Source organism: Poecilia reticulata, chromosome 22, assembly GCF_904066995.2.
Source record: "Poecilia reticulata chromosome 22, P_reticulata-male-v2, whole genome shotgun sequence".
In the NCBI taxonomy this organism is placed as follows: domain Eukaryota; kingdom Metazoa; phylum Chordata; class Actinopteri; order Cyprinodontiformes; family Poeciliidae; genus Poecilia; species Poecilia reticulata.
In genome coordinates, this window is record NC_088851.1 from 12,575,316 (window position 1) to 12,597,924 (window position 22,609).

A 22,609-nucleotide genomic window follows, 5' to 3' on the forward strand; every position below is an offset into this window, starting at 1 on the left:
TTATGACAACTTGACACTAACCAAGAAATCATTATTGTTTAAACTTTACCTTTAATAACATAAAGTTTCCTAATTTTTAAAGTGCAATCAATAATACTTTTAGAACAAATTTATATCAGTAATGATTTCTTGCTTAATGTCAAGTTGTCATAACAAAGACATTTTGAATAATGTCAACTTTGTATTAAAAGTGTCATAATTTACCGAATGACGCTTTATGACAACAGTCATAAATATTTATGAAGAGTTATTCATGTTCATGACGTGTTATGTCATGTTTATGACAGTGTCATGTCAGTCTTATTTACCCCCCTTCAAATAAAGTGTTACCAACTTTTGTTCTCCATTTGTTTGCTTTTTTGTTTTGACATGAAAACTACACAATATGTTGTTGTCATGGTCGGGTTCAAAGACTAGAGAAGTATAAAGGGCGCCTGAAATCCAAAGAAAAGTCTGACTTGCATTCACAAAACCTGGAGTTCTATTTCATCGCTACTGAACACCAGAGGCGATGCCTCAAGCACTGAATGATCATTCTTGTGCATATACAGGTTGAGTGTTAATCACAACAAAATCTCCTCTGACCCATTTATGGTCACATGACAGCTGGCGCTTTAGTTCTTGTTCGCAGGTGTATTAAGTGCAGGTGTGATTGTGTGAAGCTGGTCCCTTCTGTGTTTACCACTTGCTTGTTGCTAGTAGCCTCATGACCGGGTATGGTCGGAGCTGCAGGTGAGTTTCACCCACTAGGGGCTGCACAAGCTATTTTTTGCTTTTTAGCAGATCTGCAGTTGTTGCTGCGGTAACTGATACGTTTTGTTTTTCTTTTCTGGGGCAGTAGTTTACTGTTTGCTTTAACCCTTGGGGAATTTTAATTTGACTATACACTTAACACCCTTTTGTCCCAAAATGGTACACTTTATAAAACTACTATACAAATTCAGTATTTATTTTTTTCACTTTCACTGCATTAATCTTTTCAACAGCTTCAGACCTATCCAAATACACGTTTTTCACATGTAAATTCTTTTTCTATTTTTTAAAGCCTCTTTTGTTCTAAAAAGCTTGATATTTTTATTTTTTTGAAGGAGATGAATCCAAAATTTACAATATTTTCCAAAAATAAACTCGAAAGCAGAATATTTTAGTTGGGGGCCTTTCACCCTCAATCAAGTTGAAAATTAAAAACATTAATTTTTATGTATTATTTTTGAAGTAATAAGAGTTAAAATCAAAAACCGACACTTTTATCCCCTGACTCAAAATGATGCATCTTTTCAAACTGTAATAAGAAATATACATTTATTTTTTCTTCACTTTAACTTAATTTAATGTTTTCAGCAGCTTCAGACATACCCACATATATAAAGCTTTTCATTTCTTTTTTTTTTTCAATATTTCCTGTTTCATGCCTGTTTGATCCCCCCAAAACAATCCATATTTTTGAAGGAGAAAAACCCAAAATATTCAATATATTTTTCAAAAATAAACATCAAAATGGAGTGTGGATGTTTCATCTTTCACCAGATCAAAAATTAATATCAATATTGATGTTTATGCATTTTTTTTTACCTTTGTGACCTAAAACGATACGTCTTATAAAAGCGCAATGAAAATTCAATATTTATTTTTTTCCACTGCATTGAATCTTTTCAACAACTTAAGATTTATCCAAAGATAAACATGCTATGTCACACATCAGCCTCTCCTGTGATAGAGAAAATACAAAAGAGGCCACTTGACTTTGATTCATCAAATCACACACACACACATATGGATAAAATATTTTCTCAATCACATTCACACTTTCCTTTATATCACTACCAATGCACCAGGACTATTTTTGTGGTGTTCAATATTTTCATTGTTATGCATTTTGGAAGGTAAAAGAGCCATTTTCCCATTGAAACTTGATGAAATAAAGGAGTGGGCCCTGTGGTAATATTAGGGGGCCATCACACCTAAACATATATTTCTTTATTTAGAAGGCAGAAGCTTAGATTAGTTTGGTTTTCAGGTAAAATTTTAAAATGCTTAGACAACTGTCCACTGAAAATATGTGGTTATAATGGGAGTCAATGGAATGTCTTAAGTGTACACAAAGGCGTAACTTTTGTTCTACATACATTACAATCAAAGGGACAACATTTTTTTTTAAAGAAAACTAAAAAAAAAGAAAGTCCATGTTTCCTACAATTAATATTTAAACTGACTGAGATATTGAGAATTTAAAAAAGCAGTAAAGCAGATGCCCCATTTTGATCAGCCAAGAATCTCCAATGATTAATTCCTTGATTGTGTGTTGTGGCTTATATAAATCAAAGGCCGTTAGTGTTTCTGCTCATATGCTCACCACCAGGAAGTTGTTGCAGGCCATTGGTTCACTTCCACTTCATGTCCCGATTGCTTCGTCCCATTGGCAGGTTCTTCGTTTAGTTTCCAAAATAAGCATGTCCAGTTCAGGGTCCTCCCGTTCAGACTTTCGCTGTCTCCCAGGGTGTTCACCCGATGCGTCACAGTGGCCCTCTCTCCTCTGCTGCCGCAAGGGTTGAGAATCCTCCCATATCTGGACAAATGGCTCATTTGTGCAGCAACACAGGACCAAGCTGTCCTTGACATTCAGCTAGTGATCGATCATGTGGGTCGCCTGGCCTGCAGGTGAACATGGAGATAGCAGTGTGACTCCCTCACAGGAGACCATTTTCATGAGCACTGCCTCTTTCCTCTCCATGATTGCTTGGCCATCGCCCCAGTGGATTGACAGTATATTAAGCATGGTCCTGGAAATTAGGCTTGGCGTGGCGCTACCTCTTGTGTGGTATCATCAACTATTGGGTATGCTCACACTCGGTTTTACAAGGTGAATGTGGCTCTGCCCCATCCCCTTCAGGGAGTCCTGGAGCAGCATCCATGAACATCACTGAGGTAGGTGTTGTAGTGGTTGTCCCTTGAATGTTGCAGATTCCTCGTGACTTTGTTGACATAAGTCATCCAGTGCTTGAAGCGCCGCCTCTGGTGGTCAGTAGGGATGAAATGGAACAAAGTTACAACTGTAACTACGGTTCTATGAATCCTGGATGACCACCAGAATGCTTAGATCCTCTGAATCCTTGCATCTTGCGAAAAGGTTGAGGAATTGAGCGGCAGGTGTCATGTAACTATATAGAGTCACGCGGGTCACCTAGATCGACCTACGCATGCGCAAGACTGATCATTCAGGGCTTGAAGCACCGCCTCTGGTGGTCATCCAGGATTCATAGCACCATAGTTACAGTTGTAAATGTCAAATTATTGACTAAGGCCACTTTGAAATATTACAAGAAAGTCTCTCTGGAAGCAAAAAACAAAGCAAGTTAGGAGGGGTTTAACACTTTTTCGCATATTTCCTCTGACAAAAATTGAAAGCAAAAAACAAAAGAAACTCACATTTTAGATATGATAGTTATTTTTATCGTGTGTTGTGATACACTAAAAGTTAATTTATGTGGTGAGCCATCATCTTGTTGCTATATATATATATACATACATACACACACAATTGATTAGGACTGACAGTAAAGCAGGATAAGGAGTCTTCCACAGCACTGCAATTACATATTAAATGCATGTCACAGTGGGTTCTATGTGTTAAGCACTTCCACACTTATTCCAGGGATCTCATGGTCTCTGGTTTCATCACCCTCTAATCACCAGATCTCGAGGACCCCCCCATCACTCTGACGTCCCGCACCTCACGAATGCGGCACTCATCACAGAGCGACGAGACCCCACCCACCACCTGTTCCGAGGTCTTCCAGGGGGGAGCTTGTGACCTGGACACCCCGGCGCCATCCTCCCTTGCCCGGAGTAGCAGCGCCTCTGACATCATGGAGCCCTTCATCGCCGAGCGGGTCAAAGGTGAAGACACCCAGCGGGATCCCATGTCCTTCCTGAATCCTCCGCACCACCACTCCACAACTACCTCCTCACTTGCAGCCAACAGCCACACAACTCCGCCTCTCTCACAACCCCTCACATCCCCATATCCCACACCTTTCACCCTCTCCAATGGTGTTTCCTTGTCCTCAGAACCACAGGATGATGCTAGTGTTTATAACCAGTCCTGGTTCCGAGCCGGCTCCGGAAGCCACGGCTCTAGCTCTGACTGGGTGAGCGACTGGGATTCCGCCTTCGCTTTTTCATCTGAAAAGCAAATTGATGCAGATGAGGGGGAAGTGGGGCGTGAAGCCGAAGAGGACGATTTATTCTCGTCCATCAGAGACTACCTCATTCAGAAAGGAGGCGAAAAGAAAGACGAGGTCAAAGAGGCAGGAGGTGCTGGTCATCTATTAGAAAGTTTTGTGGCTTTACCTGCACAGGAGCAAAGCAGGGAAGCTAGATCCCAGTTAGAGGAGGAGAAGCGGGTGGTAAATGAGGACAGGCAGGTAAGTAAATCAGTAAGGCACAGGAGTGTGGACTCCACAGAGGAGAGTGAGGCAGAGCAGCGCAGTATCTACGAGTGTTTGGAGCTACAGTGTGAATGGCCATCTCCCAGTGTTAAAGGGAGCACTAGCTTAGAGAGAAACTCTGAGGAGAAAGAAACAGCTGGAGCAGGACATGAAGGGAAACTTGACTCGTGGGGTGAGATAGGAGAAGAGAAACGAGATAAAGGAGAATCAAAAGAGAGGGCGCGGTTGATTAGACAGAATTCAATCACAGCCGAACCTAACACTGAATCATCAACTCCTCAAACCTCCGACCCTGCTAAGTTAAAAATGTCTCGCAGTGGCATCAAGCGGCATCAGTCCACCGGGGTCCATGTCAGCTTCCGGCCCTCCACTGAGTCCGTCCAGTTCCACAACCCCTTGGAGAACAAGGAGGCCCACTGGAGAGCCAGGTTGCGTCGACTCAGTCATTTCCACACTCACAGCCACTCGGCTGGGGAGAGGACGGCCAGAGCTGCGGTGGGCTCAGGGGGAAAGCTAGGAGCAGAAAGTCCAGGTAAGTTTGGCCCAGGGAACGGAGCTGGCCATAAAACACGAGCAAACGAGAAGTTGTTGCCCGGAGCTCCTGCAGGCAGCAGAGATTCCTCTGCAGACAGACTGGTGACAGGAGGGGAGAAGCAGCTCCCAGGGTCCTGTACCGGGTCCAGTCTAGGCCCAGAGGTCAACTCCGAGGGTTCGTCAAGTTCCTCAGGAGTGCGAGGACGTTTGGGACGCTCTGCCCTGCGGTCCAGAGTCTGCCGCTCTCGCTCCCAGGAGCCCGGCATCACTACCTCACGACACCACCAGGGCGCTCTTCTCGGTGGCATGTATAAGACCGTTGTCCACGCCCTGTCCTCCAAACCTCGGCCCAGAGGCCAGGGGTCATCCCAGGGGTCATCGCCGCAGCGACAGACGAGGGCCAGCTCGGGCGACGCCTCGCTAAAGGATCTCTACTCCCACGTCCTGGGCTACTTTGGAAGAAAGACGACAACGCCAGGTGAGGATTGAGGCGAACGAAGTGCTCAGAGAAGACAAAACAGTGGAGAGAAATGTTCACCAACACACAAACACCAGCCATTCTCTTTCCTTTTTGGCTGTTTTTAACTGGTTTGTTATGATGGAATGATATTTTTGGCTGAAACTCATCATCTTGCTCTTGGACTGAACCTGAAACTCCCTGTTGATGTTTTACTCTTGAACGTAGCCCCCCCTCCTCCAGCCTGCCTCCTTTCGAGGACTCCACGTCCTTCCACCGCCTGTCACTTGTTTCTGTAGACCAGAAGCTCCATCCCTCCTCCTGTCCTCTCTTTTTTAAGGGCTTCGGGATTTTAACCTTTGCACCTCCTTCCCCGTCTTCTCCTCCCTCTCCTCGACTTTTGCATGCGGCCTCTTTGAGTCTCTTTTACTTCTTCCCTGGAAACTAGAAGAAAACGACAATCTACTGTCTGGAAAAAAAGTTTAAAATATCAACAAAACTAAAACTAACTACAATTGAGAATGATGTTGGATGTTTAGCTGGATGTTCCAGCTTCAGACCCTTGTTTGCTGTAGGACAATGAATATTGAGTAGGAAAATAGGCTATACATTTCCACTCCACTAGATGGCAGCACAGGACCTTTCGAGAATAACCAGTGGCATGGTGAACTTAATTCAGTAAGGAAGAAATAGTTTGCTGAAATGGTTATTTGCCCAAATATTACGCTAATGGTTACTATTTAACCACCATTACAAATATTTCTGTTGATTCTCATCCTGAGTGAAAGTTTGGTAAAAATGTTTTACAAGAGCACAGAGATTCATCATTTGAATCTGTCTTGATGTGGAGCTGCTGCTACATATCCTTTTCTCAACCTGTTTTTTGTTTTTTGCTTCTCAACAATTGCCACTTTTTCTTTTGTTTTGTCAACTTATTTGTAACACAGGTAAATGAAGTGATGCTGTGGCATCCTGAGCTATTTTAACAGCAGTGTTGAAATAGAGGTTGTTTCCTTGCATGAATTCACTGACAGCAAATTTACTTGTTTGTTTTTTAAAGCTACACTCATGGTTAAAGCTCATTCTCTTTCAGGGCTAGGGTTTTTAATAAAGCCTAATAAAAATAATCAGATCTTTACCAATTTCTAAGATTACTTAAACTAATAGTCATACAAATTTAAACAGCAGAGTGCATACTGGACCACTCCCTAAAATTATTATTATTTCCAGTCAGAAGAAATATTTAGGTAAAATTAAATTATTGCATTTAACCTAAATCCACTTTGGCTGTTAACAATTGAAGACTTTGTTTATTTACCATAATTGTCCTATTAGACTAAGGGATCAACATTAATGAAATAATCTTTCAGTTATAATTATTGGGGGGGGGGGAAATTGATCTGTTGATTTCTAGAGTATACACACAAAGTTTGATTTTAGTTGTGAAGGTTTTACAGTTGTACTTTAATTTCACAGGACCCATTTTATGTTGGTTTTTGTGATTTCTCAGGTATTATTGACATAATTCATATTGTTTGGACAAGCATATAAAGATCAAAGACGTATATGTGAGGAAATATATTTTTCCATAAAATCATATTTCATTCACTCAATGGCAAATAACCATTACAGTTGAATACTCTGCAGATCTTGACTTCTAACATGCTGCTCTGGGGTAATCTCTTTGCAGTTGCAACAGGCTACTTGTGTGCAGAACTTAGTTTGGATTTGTTTCGTGTTGCGTCACATTGCAGACAGAGGTAAGATTAAACCCGCAAGGCTTCACAGTTTAATGTTTTTGAGCGGCTGTGGTATTTTAAAGCCAGTCTGGTGGCTATAAAGGAAATCCTGACACTTTGCGTTGAGTAGCTGAAAACTTTATTGACTAAATTCCTTCCTGTTATTGGCCTGGAAGCAGCCATAGATCCATGAGATAGATTTGATCTGCAAAGAAGGTGGCAGATTTACTCCAGAACAATCTTGAAATTTTAATCACTTCTTGCTTTTACACTCACCCCCCTCCCCCCAATAGCTTTCGTTGCATTCAAGCTAATAGCATCATAAGCCAAAGAATCGTAACTGCACTAATATTAGACCTCTGGTTTGCTACTTGTTTGACTAAGTGATACTCTCTCTTTTACTTTTTGTGCATGATTCAGTTTAACTCCTGCATTGCTTATCTGAGATGTGGTGCGCCTGCTGTTTTGGCTTTTTGTTTATTTAACAATCCTCAAGAATCCCCAAAGTACATCAGGACTGCTCTCACAATTAGGAGAAACAGATTCAGTTTATGAGTGTTGTGATATTTTAATGTAAATTTACATTGCTTAATAATCTGCTGCTGTTATGCATCTGAAGGAAATGTCGAGAATAACCATCCATAAATCTCACAACTTATTGGCCTCAGATGAAGCTGATAGTGGTGGCTGACACAACCAATCCTGTGCTATTCACCGTTTCTCCACAGTCTTAAAAAGTTCCTGGCATTTGCAACAAAGTTAACTAAAGTATGGAAAATCATTTGTAACTGGAATGTTCTAGTTTTCAACACATAAAGCCTGACTTTCTGAAATTAATGAACTCATTCACATATCTGAAACGCACAACCCAAAATAATTCCACTTGTTTTTAAACCAGTCAACTTGAAATAATAGGATATTTAAACCTATAGATCAGTGGTCCCCAAACTACGGCCCGCGGGCCGAATCCGGCCCGCCTCCACATTTGGTCCTGCCCCCTGAACAATACCAGAGAGCATTTAGATTTTTTTTCATATACCGTATTTTCCGAACTATAAGCCGCTACTTTTTTCCTAAGCTTTGAACCATGTGGCTTATATGTGGATTTTTCTTCAACCACCAGGGGGCTCTTTAGCAGGAAGTGAGTCATTGGAAGTCAAAATTGGAAATGAAAGAAGAAAGCGCCCATTAAAACGGAATTAGGTTTTAATAGGGAATTGAAATTTGAAAATGTTGTTGACCAGTTAAATAGCATTGAGGGGGAAAAAGAAGATTTTTTGTTTTTTTTTAAATAATACTGGGATCATTATGAGAATTTGAGGTATAGATATTAGGATCCAGTAGATGGCAGTACTTTGAAAGTACGGTGGCAGGGCCCCGGGGGTGGATGAGATCCGCCCGGAGTTCCTTAAGGCTCTGGATGTTGCGGGGTTGTGTTGGCTAACGCGACTCTGCAATATCGCATGGACATCGGGGGCAGTTCCCCTGGACTGGCAGACTGGGGTGGTGGTCCCCCTGTTTAAAAAGGGGGACCGGAGGGTGTGCTCCAATTACAGGGGGATCACACTCTTAAGCCTCCCTGGTAAGGTCTATTCAGGGGTCCTGGAGAGGAGGGTCCGTCGGATAGTCGAACCTCGGATTCAGGAAGAGCAGTGTGGTTTTCGTCCTGGTCGTGGAACACTGGACCAGCTCTACACCCTCAGCGGGGTCCTAGAGGGTGCATGGGAGTTCGCCCAACCAGTCTACATGTGTTTTGTGGACTTGGAGAAGGCGTTCGACCGTGTCCCTCGGGGGGCCCTGTGGGGGGTACTCCGGGAGTATGGGGTACCGGGCCCTTTGATACGGGCTGTCAGGTCCCTGTATGACCGGTGTCAGAGTCTGGTCCGCATTGCCGGCAGTAAGTCGGGCTCGTTTCCGGTGAGAGTTGGACTCCGCCAAGGCTGCCCTTTGTCACCGATTCTGTTCATTACTTTTATGGACAGAATTTCTAGGCGCAGCCGAGGTGTTGAGGGGATCCGTTTTGGTGGCCTTAGGATCGCATCTCTGCTTTTTGCGGATGATGGCTTCATCGGAACGTGATCTGCAGCTCTCACTGGAGCGGTTCGCAGCCGAGTGTGAAGCGGCCGGGATGAGGCTCAGTGCCTCCAAATCCGAGGCCATGGTCTTGAGCCGGAAAAGGGTAGAGTGCCTTCTCCGGGTCAGGGGGGTCGTCCTGCCTCAAGTGGAGGAGTTTAAGTATCTGGGGATCTTGTTCACGAATGAGGGAAGAAGGGAGCGGGAGATCGACAGGCGGATTGGGGCAGCGTCTACTGTGAAGCGGGCGCTGTACCGGTCCGTCGTGGTGAAGAGAGAGCTGAGCCAAAAAGCGAAGCTCTCGATTTACCGGTCGATCTACGTTCCCACCCTCATCTATGGTCATGAGCTTTGGGTCATGACCGAAAGAACGAGATCACGGGTACAAGCGGCCGAAATGGGTTTCCTCCGCAGGGTGGCTGGGCTCTCCCTTAGAGATAGGGTGAGAAGCTCGGTCATCCGGGAGGGACTCAGAGTAGAGCCGCTGCTCCTCCACGTCGAGAGGAGCCAGTTGAGGTGGCTCGGGCATCTGGTAAGGATGCCTCCTGGACGCCTCCCTGGTGAGGTGTTCCGGGCACGTCACACCGGGAGGAGGCCTCGGGGAAGACCCAGGACACGCTGGAGGGATTACGTCTCTCGGCTGGCCAGGGAACTCCTTGGGATTCCCCCGGAGGAGCTGGAAGAAGTGGCTGGGGAGAGGGAAGTCTGGGCCTCCCTTCTGAAGCTGCTGCCCCCGCGACCCGACCCCGGATAAGCGGAAGAAAATGGATGGATGGATGGATGGATGGATAGATGGCAGTAGTGCAACAATAATGGATGCAAGCTGCCGTTGAAATCTGAAGAAGAAGAAGATGATGATGATGTTGACGATGAAGAAGAAGAAGAAGAAAGCGCCTATCTTCATTTAGCACATGCTAGTAGCAGGCACGAATGATCAGCACTTTTACTGTTAGTTACCGGTCGGAAACTGCAGTAATCAGTTCAGTTAAATCTAAACTTGGCAACTTTTCATTTTCAACCATGATAAATGTGATATTCAATTGACCTCTTATGACTCAAATTTTGGGTGTCCGCCCCCCTCTGCTGCTGCATGTTGTGGAAAACATAGAGCGGCAGAGATATCTGCGGCTTGCTTATATGTGTATGTTTACTGGTTTACAAAAAAAAAAAAACCTTGGGGGTGCGACTTATAGTCCGGAAAATACGGTATTTATTTAATAAATAGTGTTCTTTCCTGGATTTTTTTCTGTGAAGAACCCAGAGAGGGTTATTTGAATGTGCTTTCTGGAAAACAATACATTTTTACATTTAGGAACTCCTGCAGTCGTCACACTTTTTCTGTTACAAACTGACTCCGGCACCCCACCAGAGAAGGAAAAAGTTATGTGGCCCTCACAGAAAAAAGTTTGGGGACCCCTGCTATAGATTTATACTTGACGAGTTAATCGTTTTTTTGAAGCATAACAACATCGGTGTTGTGTCAGGATGATATGCAGTTCTGATAAATTGAGCTAATTGAGTAATAAACTAATGGAGCCGTTTTAACAGCGAAAGATTAAACTGTTTCTCAGGAATTAAACCATTTTTTTCTTTTCACTTTAGTTCTTTTCATTAATATATGCTCAGGAACTCAATTTCTTAAAGTAATTACAAATTAGTATTTATTGTTTCTTAAGCTTTTGATTCTTTTTCAGTTGGGATAACAAAAATAACACATGGTTTCTCATTTGAGATAATGTCATGAAAAATCTTTCTTAAATTAACATTATAGTAAGAAATTGCTCTTGATGACTGTTCTCAGTGTTGTTGATTGATTTAGGCCTATAGTTGAACAGTTTAGTTTTCAGTACCGTAATATTTTGATCCCTGAATAACAACGTTCAGCTACCTGAACATTTCTAAAGCTACCTGTCGTTGGAAAGGTGTTCCTCTGGTGATGAAACAAGCTTTTTATAAGGTTTTCCATGCTTTAGAAATCCTGATACGTCCTCCCCTGACTTTTACTTTACTTCTTTCCCTTTAAGTATTCATGTGCTTGACTGCAAAAACTTTCTCAAAGTTTATTTGCTTTTGCGTGTGTGTAGCCAACAAAGAGGAGGTGGTCCAGAAGGCCCGCCCTGTGTCCAGCGACGTTGGAAACAGCAACCCAAACTTCTCTGACCTGATGGATGAGTTCATTCAGGAAAGACTGAGAAACAAAGGGACAGTGGTCAGTATGTCTTGGACACATGTATTTATAATTATATTTGCATAAATCATCAAAGCTGTAAGCACCACCTTCCCTCTGACGAACAGGGTCGTCGAGGAAGCAGTCCAGTGGGCCTTGAGGTTCCCAAGGACCTGCCAGAGCTCCTCGAGGCCGGTCAGGGGGCGGGGTCGAGACCCACAGATGACCCTCGACCCGTTGATGACCCCGGAGTTCCCTCTGAGTGGACGTCACCTGCTAGTGCCAGCGGTTCCGATGTCATCAGCTCAGACAGCCAGTCGGATTCCTTTAATGCCTTTCAGTATTCAGCATGCAAATTTGACAGTAAGGAACCGACATTATCTCTGATGCACTTCTAAGATATAAAGAGAAGAAAAATCTGAATCAGTTCTTTTGTTTATTAGTTTTGTTTTTATTTGTTCTAAATGAAATCCCGGAGATGTCTTTTTACAATTCAACAGACTGTACTGTAGCTGCACAAAATATCAATTCGTAATTGAAATATCAACATGTCACATCACAGTTTAAAACTTGGATCTGCGACCTTTGTATTTGAAAGAGCCATTTTTCCCTTAGTCCAGGTAAATAAAACATGCTTATCGCCAGAAACGTTACACGATCTTTTGAAAAACTAGACCGCTTATAATTTTTCATAAATACCTATTCACTATACTATAGTGAATAGATACTATATTCTCTATAGTATACTATAGAAAATGGGTTTTTGCATTTAAAGAACCATCATTTTATTTCTATTTTTATATGTTTAAACAAAGAAGTATATAGGAGTGCTTCAAGTAAAAGTCAAAATCCAACCTAAATACCTAATTACTGATTATTTTGGAGTTATTCTTCCGTGGATAAGTGCAATTTTTCTATTAAAAAAGTCAGAAAAATTGCTAAAACCTGTACTTGTCACAATTTTATTTAAATCCATTTGTTGGTCCTTTATTCTTAAATGCCAGAGTTATGAAGAGTCACTTGAATCTCCAACACCGCAGGATGCAGACCTCTGGTTTAAAGAACATTTTGGATCTAACCATCCAACCATAAAATATTATGTTTTCTCCTTTTTTTTTTTTTTTTTTTAGATTTTGCATTCAGTTCAGATGCATGTGGAGGAGGAGCAGGGTCTACAGGAGGCGGCCGAGGCAGCTCACTGGACCAGGACAGTCTAGGAGGCGGCTTAGCCTGTGATGAGCAGGAAGTGGCCAGTTTGACGACACTCAACATTGACTCGGAGACCAGCAGCCTTAGCCACACGGTTACCGTTACTGGTACGTTTCTGTAAAGTTGTCCAGTAGTGAGCACCAGGAACAATTATAATCAGGAGATGTTTGGTTCTCCGTTCAATTCTACATGTCTTTCTTACTCTTGGTTAGGCTCTGAGAGTGCCTCGCCCATGCATTCCCTCGGGGGCTCCCGTTCCCAGACCCCCTCCCCAGCCACGCTGACAGCTGAGCACGCTGATCACACACACAGTCACTCACACACACACTTGCAGCTGGACCAGAAACTCCACAGCTCTGTACTCCAGACCCCAGATGATCTAGGTAAAATTGACAGTGGGAGGGAAGGGGGAGGGGGTAAATAGTTTAAGAATGTAAACATTACAAAGATCCTTTAAGTGTTCTCGCTTTATTCTCCTCCAACCAAACAAGAGTCTCTGATTGACGTATTGATTCCAGAAACAAGCGAGTTCCCCAGCGAGGACTGCAGTGTGATGGCAGGCGGCTCTCTAACTGGATGGCACGCAGATGTTGCCACGGTTATGTGGAGGAGGATGCTGGGTATCCTGGGAGATGTTAACACCATCAAGGACCCAGAAATCCATGCTCAGGTTTTTGACTACTTGTGTGAGCTGTGGCAGAACTTGGCCAAGGTTAGTGTGGATAAATCTGTCTGCTGTGGAAATAATTTCAAAATTTTCCCCAGGGATTGGAGTTTAGTGGCTTTTCTGTTTTCAGATCAGGGATAATTTGGGGATTTCTCTGGACAACCAGTCGTCCCCCCCACCTCCTGTTCTGATTCCTCCTCTAAGAATCCTCACCCCCTGGCTCTTCAAGGTAAGTGTGATCAAGAAATATATGGAAATATATTTGCTTCATATTGCAGGGAAGAAAAATAAACAGATTTTTTGTGTGTCTCTGCATATTTCCTGTAGGCCACCATGCTGACTGAGCGTTACAAGCAGGGAAAGCTTCATGCCTACAAACTAATCTGTAGGATAATGAAAAGACGTCAAGACGTTTCCCCAAACACCGACTTTCTCATGCACTTCTACAACATCATGCACCAAGGGCTGCTGCACCAGGACCAGGTTTGTATTACAAGGGGATTCAATTGTAAACAATATGAGTAACAATGGGGAAAATTCAACTCGGCTCGGGAGACTTCATTGAATATTTGATGATACTTTAATGGCAGATAAAATGTTCAATATACCATTAATGAATCAAATATTTCTGCCACTGTCTGCTTACGGTGGGGATATTCTGCCACTAGAATATGTCTTAGTCTTATCTTTTAACAGTTGACAAGGTTGGAGCAAACAACCTTATGCACTTTTCTCTTAGGCTCAGTCCAGAGTTTTTCTGTAGGATTTGTCATGGATAAAGGTTAATGTTCAACCACTTTAGGTTATTATCCTACTAAACATCCAGGGACAGACCATTTCCATATTTTTTGGCTAAAGCCATCAGACCTTTTTATTAAGGGCTATACAGTAGCAGAGTATCTGCTTTTCTAAACTGCTTCAGAGCAATCTTTAGGAAGCCTGGGGTGGTATTGATACATGACTACTGGAAAAATTACCATCAAGTCTGGCTACTTGGACACAAAATATAAGAAAATAGAGCGATTAGTCAAAATGTCTCAATATGAAGCAGTTTGTAATAATTCTGCTTCATATTGAGAAGAAGTGTTTTTGACAAACTGTCTTCTTCAGGACATTGTGAACACCATCATCAAGCACTGTAGTCCCAGGTTCTTCAGCATCGGACTTCCCGGAGCCACCATGTTGATCCTGGACTTTATCATCGCAGCTTCCAGAGTCACTGCATGTTCATCGCTCAATGTGAGGCACAAGGATGCACAGAGTCCTAAAGAGGAATACACTAACTCAAAAGTTTAAAAAAAAATGGCAAGCTGTGAATAGACAATGATTGAGGAAGTTATTTAACTCCCTTTTTTTTTCCCTCCAAGGCTCCAAGAGTCGAGGCCCAGATTCTTCTTGGGTCTCTGGTGTGTTTCCCCAACTTTTATGAGGAACTTGCTGCTCTCCATCCGACCACTGCCGACGTTGTACGGACTAAATTTCCCGAGGTCAAGGTACGTGGAGATACCTTGACCTGCTGATTTGTGTGGTTGGAGCAGGTCGCCATGGCAGCCACAGGGGTGGGATGAAATATGCTTTTTAAACATGCTCAAAAACTTTCATCTATTTTCCTGTGTCATCCAGGTCAGTCTTGATGTTTTAACTCAGGTTTGCTTGTCCATAGGGGATCTCAGCACAGAATATTAGGTTAATGTCTCATCAGCTATTCCTGAAACGGCTCAGAGCTGTGGGAGTAATGTTGTTTGTGTTGTTGTTGCTGTGTAAACAGTTAATGCCATGCGTGGCAGCACCTCAGGCCCTCTCTTTGGTTTCTTACGAGCCAGAACCCAGTTTTGAATCACTAAGCGATCATTAACACTGACTGAAAAGACCAGCAAGTGTGCGAATTTGCCTTAACTTGTTGTGTTAACCTGATTGTGTGCTATAGCTTGCATACCACTTAAAGTGACTCTTCATTACAAGCACCAGTTGTAGAAGTTTTCTGCTGTTGTTGCTGACAGTCTTTAAATCTTTGTTGTTGTTTTTTTTAAGGAACACATTATCAAAACCATCCTGACCTCTGCCAGGGATGAACCCTCTGCTCCTGCAAGGTATGGGTTCTGTAACTTAAATGGTTCTGTAGTTATGTTTTTTGGTTTTGATGATTTTTTTCTTTTTACCTTTGAGTGTGTGTATTATAACTCGCTGCTCATGTCCCCACTCTGTCAGATGTGTGGCTTTGTGCAGCCTGGGTATCTGGCTGTGTGAAGAGTTGTCCCATGGAACTGAACATCCTCAGATTAAAGAAGCTCTCAATGTAATCTGTGTGACCCTGAAGGTAGGTTTTATAATTATGAGTCATATTCTGTCCCAATTTTTTTTATTTTTATATACATCCTACATGTTATAGCACTTACTGCTATCACTGTTCCACTTCTCTCACACTGGATGACGACCCTATTAAAAGGTTAAAAAAAAGAATAAAAGTGGGCCAGAATGTGGATGGTCTAAGTAGGGTCTTGGTGAGTTATTCAATAGTGCTTAAAGAACCAAAAGGCTACTGAAATTATGATGGGAGACTTAGGGTTTTGAACACAAACCTCAGTCAAATTCTGGACTTTGAATCTGTGAGCAAGCGAACATTTTTTGGTTTAAGTATCTGGTTTTTTTTTGTTTGTTTTTTTTCTTCAACATGAATTAATGAATACTAAATTACATATCTTTACTAAGGCTGAAACAGTCACATTAATCATGATGAATCAATTATTCAAATAATGAACTAATTTAGCAATTGACTAATTGTGAATTGGAGTATTCTAACCCCAAAAGGCCGTAAGAATAATATTCTCAGTGCATTAAATAAACCAAAAAATTTACAAAAAATTGTACATTTTGCATTCAAGATGAAAAATTGTCTTTGTAAATATGTTGTACCCAGAACTCATTTTAGCTTCACCTGGTGCAGATTCTGAAAAAAAAATCTCCCACTAAGCCCAGTTTGATATCCGGTTATTAGTGGGTTGGCTTGAAAAAAGCTTGGTTAAATGAGAAAACTGCTGAATTAATTTTGTTTTTTGATTAATCGTCAGAATAGTTGGAACAATAATCCATTACTAAAATTGTTAGCAGCATTCCTGAGCTTGATTAGCATTACTGTATTTTTTCCGTAGTTCTTCTGTAAATGTAAGAAATGTAAATAAATTTGTTGTGAAATGAACAAAAATAAAGAGTTGTTTTGGAGAAAACTATTGATTTAGATGAATCTTTTTATCAAAATATCAGTTAATGGCTGACAGGAAAAAATATTGGTATTTAGATGGTGGCAGCCCTATTTGACAGAAATTTACAGGAACCCTGATATAAGTATATAATTGTAGTCTCTAAATTTAAGTTTAAATTAGTAAGTTAATGCACATATTGTCAGAATGTTTTTTATTTATTTATTTAATTAAAGGACAAAATTTCTTCCATTTATTGTCTTGCAGGAGATAATTGAGATTTCCAAATAATATAATTTTCTTTTTAAAAAATTCAAAAAAATAATTTATGATGCTTGATTTCTACCATTGACTGTATAACTAATTATTAGTTTGTTTTTTTTATGTAGAGAAATATCTACTTTCATTTTAGTTGTAGATCATTTGGTTGCACCACAATAACAACCTAATATTTCCGACTGGAGATGTTTGCTGCTCTTTGTAAAACAGTTGTTATTGTAACGACAGGTCAGTAGATCAGAACAATGCTGTCCAACATTTACTGTCTCATCCGGAGCCAAGTGGTTCTAGACGGACAGAAACAGACACACACACACACACATACCTTTTCGACCTTGGAATCCCCAGTTTGTGTATCGGCAGCCAATGTTTTTTTTTGTTAAGGGACTGCACCAGTGCACATTTCCATTCACTTGCTCTTGGGAGCAAAACCTGGACTGCAAATATGTTTGGTTCTCCTTCAGATAGGAGCCTAATCCAAAGGGAATGCTGCAAGCTGTGACACACACACACACACACACACACACACACACACACACACACACACACACACACACACACACACACACACACACACACACACACTCTCTCTTACATAAATATACACTCATGTCTTTGTCAATTCTGAATCTCTTGCCTTGGTGGCAGCAGCCAGTCGCCTCAGCTACAGGCTCTGTTACATGTACACACAATTTTACACAAAGCTTAAGGGATTGTCATATTTCCATGCAGAGCTACTTCCTCCTCTTGGCCGCCTCGTCTTCCTTTCCTTTCATCAACAAGCATTTTTGGTTTTCAGGCGTTGGCTCTTGTTTGTGCCTGAGGTTTAAATCCAGCCTTTTCTCATTAATCACTCTGAGTTTTATTGTGACATTATACAGTTTACTGACAGCTACAGATTTTACTTTAATTTGACAGATAGTAATATTAATATGGTGTTTTAAAGCTTCTTGCAAGCTTTAAAACACCATATTAATTTGACAGATAGTAATATTAATATGGTGTTTTAAAGCTTCTTGCAAAAATTCAAAACGTATGTAACAAATTGTTTTATTATTATGGTTTGAATTATTTCTAATGTATTAGTGTTTCTGCATTCATCTTAATTTCGTGGTAAATAGAACCACAAACATTGACAAACTTTTACATTTACCTCTGGGTTGCAGAGCTCAGATTTAAAAAAAAATCACTCTCAGTATGCTAGAAATTGTAGGCTTGTGCTATAATGACGCAACGGTGCATGAGCCTTTCTATAAATCCATTTTCAACAAAAACCTGGTTATAAGGTTTGCTTGTTTATTTTATTATTGGGTAGATAGGTTGTTTTTTTTTGTTTGTTTTGTTTTTAAAAGGCCCCATATATTTATTTTCATTTTATTCAATCTCAAAGAACGATAATAAAAGTGGGCCAAAATTGTCATATAATGGTGTAACAGACAGAAAACAGTTAATACTGCTGCTAAAGGTGATTATACAGGTTGTTGAATCATTGTATATTTTACTGTATTTCATGTTGTTTTTCTTTGTTGAATAAATAATGACAAGAGGATATCTGATTAGTTTTTTCTGTTCACTTTATGTTATGTTTAATAATTTTTTTTCCGTCTCTTAGTACCCCAATAAGACGGTAGCCTTGGTGGCCTCAGACATCCTTCACCTCCTCATCAGTCACGTGGATCATCTTCAGAAATTCCCCCCTGACACTCCAAAGAAGATTGTAGAGGTACTTTTCCATATTAGAGATTTTCCATTTTATAAAATTACTACAATTTTGAAGTCCTAAACTAGGTTTGTCTGTTTTTTTGTTTTTTTTCCCCCCTTTAGATTCTGATTGCCACTATCACATATCTGCTGCCTAGCACAGAGTCCTCCTCTTACGAGCTGGATAAGAGGGTAACAAATCTCTGTACGCTTTTAAAATGTTCTGCAGAACGAGACGTCCACAGAAAGCAGGTTCATGCGTGTCTTGCTGTGTTTTCTGCAGCTAGTAGTTTCCCTTCTGTTGTGCTTGTTGGACTGGGTGATGGCTCTGCCCCCAAAGACTCTTCTCCAGCCTGTACAAACACGAAGCCCTCCAGAAAAGGAGCAACCGACCAAAACGCTGCTCAGCTGCATTTACAAGGTAAACGTGTCTGTAGCTGCTGCAGTGCCTCGGCCAGTGAAACACAGACACAGTTGGGCTTTTTTTAAAAACTGCTTTCCTTGTAACATCTACAGGTCCTGCATGGGTGCGTTTATGGAGCGCAGTCTTTCAGCAGTCCCAAGTACTTCCCACTGCAGCTGTCGGACCTGTCGAGTTCAGAATACGACCCGTTCCTGCCATTGGAAAGCCTCCGCGAACCAGAACCTCTGCACAGCCCAGACTCGGAGCGCTCCAGCAAACTGCAGCCAGTCACCGAAGGTAATTTATTCAATCTTGCTCTGTAATGAGCCGACGCGTGTTCCGCTCATGCAAAGTGATGCACGGACACAGAAACGCGCACACAAATCCACAAAATCTTTGCACAGTTTGACCGGAAAGGTATGTGTATGCAGACACACCTTCCTGCATCCATCTGAGTGACTTTATTGCCTCCTGCTATGATCCAACGGGACTCAGAGAGGAGTCTAATGACCGATTCACCTTGATACACCATGCTTCTCTGCTCCCCTCTCCTCTTTTCGTCTCTCGCCTTGTCTTCTCTTCTCATCTCTTCTCGTTTTTCTTCGGCTTTATTTTTAACTTCTGCAACATCCTACTGCCTTCATTAAGTTTTCTCTCTTTTCCTCACTTTGTCTCCTTATCCTGAGCCAAGCCCTGAGGGTTAGGGTGTCACTGAGAATGCCCGATCAATACATATCTGTACTCGCCAATCAATCTGTCAATAAGGACTCATTAGGAAGTCTGCATGCGTCATTGTGTATGCTTCTATGTGACAGTGTTGATTAACAAGGATCTACTTTCAGGGCTGTATGTAATGACACTGGCTTCTTCTGCAGGGGGACGACCTTCAGTCAGTTAGAATAAGGCACATAAAGATTGAACTTGTTAATACTGAATTTTACATTCAAATCTTAGTTTTGTTCAGCTTTTATGTCACTTCACTTCAAAGATTTCCATTAGTTCTGAGGACTGAGATGGAGGTTAGTTTTGCATTTGCTGTATGTTTTGAATTTACTGATAGAAAGTAGCAGATTTTATTTTAAATGTCCTTTTATTTCTAAAGAGTTCATGATCCCATGAGGTCTCACAGATTTTCTGGGGCATTTTGGAAGAGAAAGAGGCCCATTGCATAACAGATCCTCTGCCATACTTAACAGTGAGCGAGAAAAGCTTTTCCACATGCATATCCTTTTAACCCTATCAGACCCACTTGGCTGTTTGTTGCTGAAAAGCCTAATCTGAGTTTCAAAATTGTTTTGAAAGGTAGTATTTGCATTTAAGATGGTAGGAGAGAGAAGTAAATCCCTACTAAACATCTTGACGCTCCCATGAGATATCAGGAAGTTATGAATCCAAAATTTAAAAAAAAATTTTTTTTAATGCATCACCTCCATTTATTTTAAGAATTGTTAGATCTGCTGATATGTTTGACAGCCATGATTTGGGCAGAGATCAACAATTACTATGAATAATCATGATTCTCGGATAGATCCTTGTGGATTTATTGTCAACAACTTTGTTGCAATTATATGATGATGTTGTATGTTTGTGAACGATGTGGCGAATTATACCATGTAAACACACGTAAAGGGAAATTAAAATGAAACAACTTGGCTAGAAGAACACTCTTTTGCTCTTTGCAGTTCGTAGCCGTATCCAGCAAGGCCTGGTTTCCATTGCAGCCAGAACCGTTATAACCCATCTGGTGAATCATCTGGGACATTATCCAATGTCCGGAGGGCCCGCAACTCTCTCCAGTCAGGTGCTCTAACTTTTTGGTCTACTAAGATTTTATAGCTCCTTACTAAAGGAGAGGGATTCATTTAAGTATTGTTTTGTTATTATTTTTCTTTTTTACTTTGCTAACTTGACGTCTGTTCATAGGTGTGTGAAAACCAAGACAACCCGTTCTGTGGGAGTCCAGATCTCGGACCAGAACTCTTCAATTCGCCCAACCTTCAGTTTCTGGTTCTGAACGGCTCCACGCTGCTGTCTGTTCTCCAGGTAATGTCATCTGAAGTGTCATTATTTTTTTTCCTGACATAATGACAGTTTATCTCAACTGAGCTGATGATTACACTTTTAGATCCTAGTTGCAGTATTTCTGCATGGTCTGGAAAAGTGTGTAGTTTGATTTTTCCAGGCCTGGATATGCGTCGACTGTTACCGTCATTTGTTGCATTTTAATTTCAGAACTTGCCTGCTATTCCCTGTTTTTTCCAGATCCGATCAGAGTCCGGTGTCCCGGGAGGAGGAATGACGGCTGGCTTGTCCTCTGCTCCTGCTTGCGTCCGTGTCATCATCCGAGATGTCGCAGGAAAACACTCCTGGGACTCGGCCGTCCTCTACGGGCCTCCGCTGTGCTCCCCGAACAGTCCGGCGCGCACGCTTTTAACACAGATGCAGTCGCCGCGCAGCTCAAACCTTCAATTACGCACTCCACCAGGAGGTCCACAGAACAAGATGGAGTTGAAGGAGGAAGATGATGAAGTAGACGGGCAGGATGAGCGGGGGCCGGAAGAGGAAGAAGGAGAGATGGAAAGTGACAGACAAGAGTTTCAAGTAGCTGAGGAGGAAGGAAAAGTCGGTGATGAGGAGAGGGAAGATCCAGGAGGAGGGGGAAACGTTGAACCCGTGGAAGAGATAGAGCAGCAGGAAGAGGAGGCAGAGATGCATGTCCATCATGCAGACGAGGATTCGGGTTCGGAAAAGCTTCTTGCTCCACCACTAGCTAAGCGAGTGTGTCGGGAGGCGGTGCCAGCTTGGAACTCTCTGGAAGATGGAGATGATGCGCTGGATGAGATGCTGCAGTACCTGGGTTACTCGAGTCCAGAGTGTCTACAGAGAGCAGGTGTGTTTGGTTATGTGAACTACAACAATAATTTAACCTTAAAAAAATATATATATATATATATTGACGTTAGACTAGAATTCATGAACTAGTGTGTTGTAATGTTTCAGGTATCAAGGTGTAAAACCTAAAAAGGTTTCCAAACTAATTTTGATTCCCCACTGGTTGTCACAGGCATGCCACTTAACATCCCGGCCCCTCCTCCAGGGTGTGTGTCAGAGAAGCAGGAGAACGATGTGATCAACGCAATCTTGAAACAGAGTGCTGCAGAGCGGGAGTTTGTCCTTCATGTGCGTTGTTAAATTCTCCTTATGAAAAATTATCTCCATTTAGTGTAAACTCTGGTTTGTTATTCCTGTCTCTGTGGCCGTTTCTGCAAGAAGTCTAAACTTTTTTTATTGTTCCATTCCATACAAACGAGATGCAGCCAACAAGCTTTACAAGATGGGCAATTTTCTCAATGAGTCAGCCATAGATGAATGTGTCATGAAAGAGCGGCATTTAGTAAAATTGTTGGAAGCTGCATCTTAGTTTTATGTCTGAGGCAAAATCTAGTTTGTTGTCTTATCTGTGATTTGAGTTTTGCTACAAACTAGAGCAACTGATTGAGCTTCCTTTTAAGACTGGTTATTCCATTTTTTTTTCTTTTGCCAGAAACTGTAAAATGAAATCATCCTTGGTGCTTCATTTTCTTTACACGTTTTCTCCTTAGAGAGGTGAGGAGCTGAACATGAGAGCGATGCAGCAGACCGAACCAGAGACCGAGACGCCTCAGTCGGCCTTCTACTATTGCAGGCTGCTCATCAACATACTGGGACTCAACTCCTGGGAGAAGAGGTAAGGCT

At 41.8% G+C, this 22,609-nt stretch overlaps 1 protein-coding gene across 9 annotated transcripts in view; it reads left to right on the forward strand.

Annotated features, from left to right (window-relative positions):
• ralgapa1 (Ral GTPase activating protein catalytic subunit alpha 1) overlaps window positions 1–22,609 on the forward strand; it is a 68,040-nt gene that overhangs the window by 15,373 nt on the left and 30,058 nt on the right. For 5 of the 9 annotated variants that reach the window (XM_081603194.1, XM_081603193.1, XM_081603197.1 and 2 more), the window contains 21 exons: window positions 3,694–3,897; window positions 11,336–11,460; window positions 11,547–11,781; window positions 12,549–12,734; window positions 12,840–13,010; window positions 13,146–13,339; window positions 13,425–13,523; window positions 13,622–13,777; window positions 14,405–14,533; window positions 14,662–14,787; window positions 15,326–15,384; window positions 15,503–15,611; window positions 18,383–18,493; window positions 18,595–18,663; window positions 18,755–18,892; window positions 18,988–19,171; window positions 20,557–20,675; window positions 20,798–20,917; window positions 21,137–21,764; window positions 21,939–22,054; window positions 22,477–22,601. In XM_081603194.1, the coding sequence (XP_081459320.1) occupies window positions 3,694–3,897; window positions 11,336–11,460; window positions 11,547–11,781; window positions 12,549–12,734; window positions 12,840–13,010; window positions 13,146–13,339; window positions 13,425–13,523; window positions 13,622–13,777; window positions 14,405–14,533; window positions 14,662–14,787; window positions 15,326–15,384; window positions 15,503–15,611; window positions 18,383–18,493; window positions 18,595–18,663; window positions 18,755–18,892; window positions 18,988–19,171; window positions 20,557–20,675; window positions 20,798–20,917; window positions 21,137–21,764; window positions 21,939–22,054; window positions 22,477–22,601 (3,403 nt within the window). Of the gene's footprint in view, window positions 1–3,693; window positions 5,461–11,335; window positions 11,461–11,546; window positions 11,782–12,548; window positions 12,735–12,839; window positions 13,011–13,145; window positions 13,340–13,424; window positions 13,524–13,621; window positions 13,778–14,404; window positions 14,534–14,661; window positions 14,788–15,325; window positions 15,385–15,502; window positions 15,612–18,382; window positions 18,494–18,594; window positions 18,664–18,754; window positions 18,893–18,987; window positions 19,172–20,556; window positions 20,676–20,797; window positions 20,918–21,136; window positions 21,765–21,938; window positions 22,055–22,476; window positions 22,602–22,609 lie in introns of all 9 variants that reach the window. The other 4 variants (XM_008399828.3, XM_081603192.1, XM_081603198.1 and 1 more) reach the window with 2 other exon arrangements.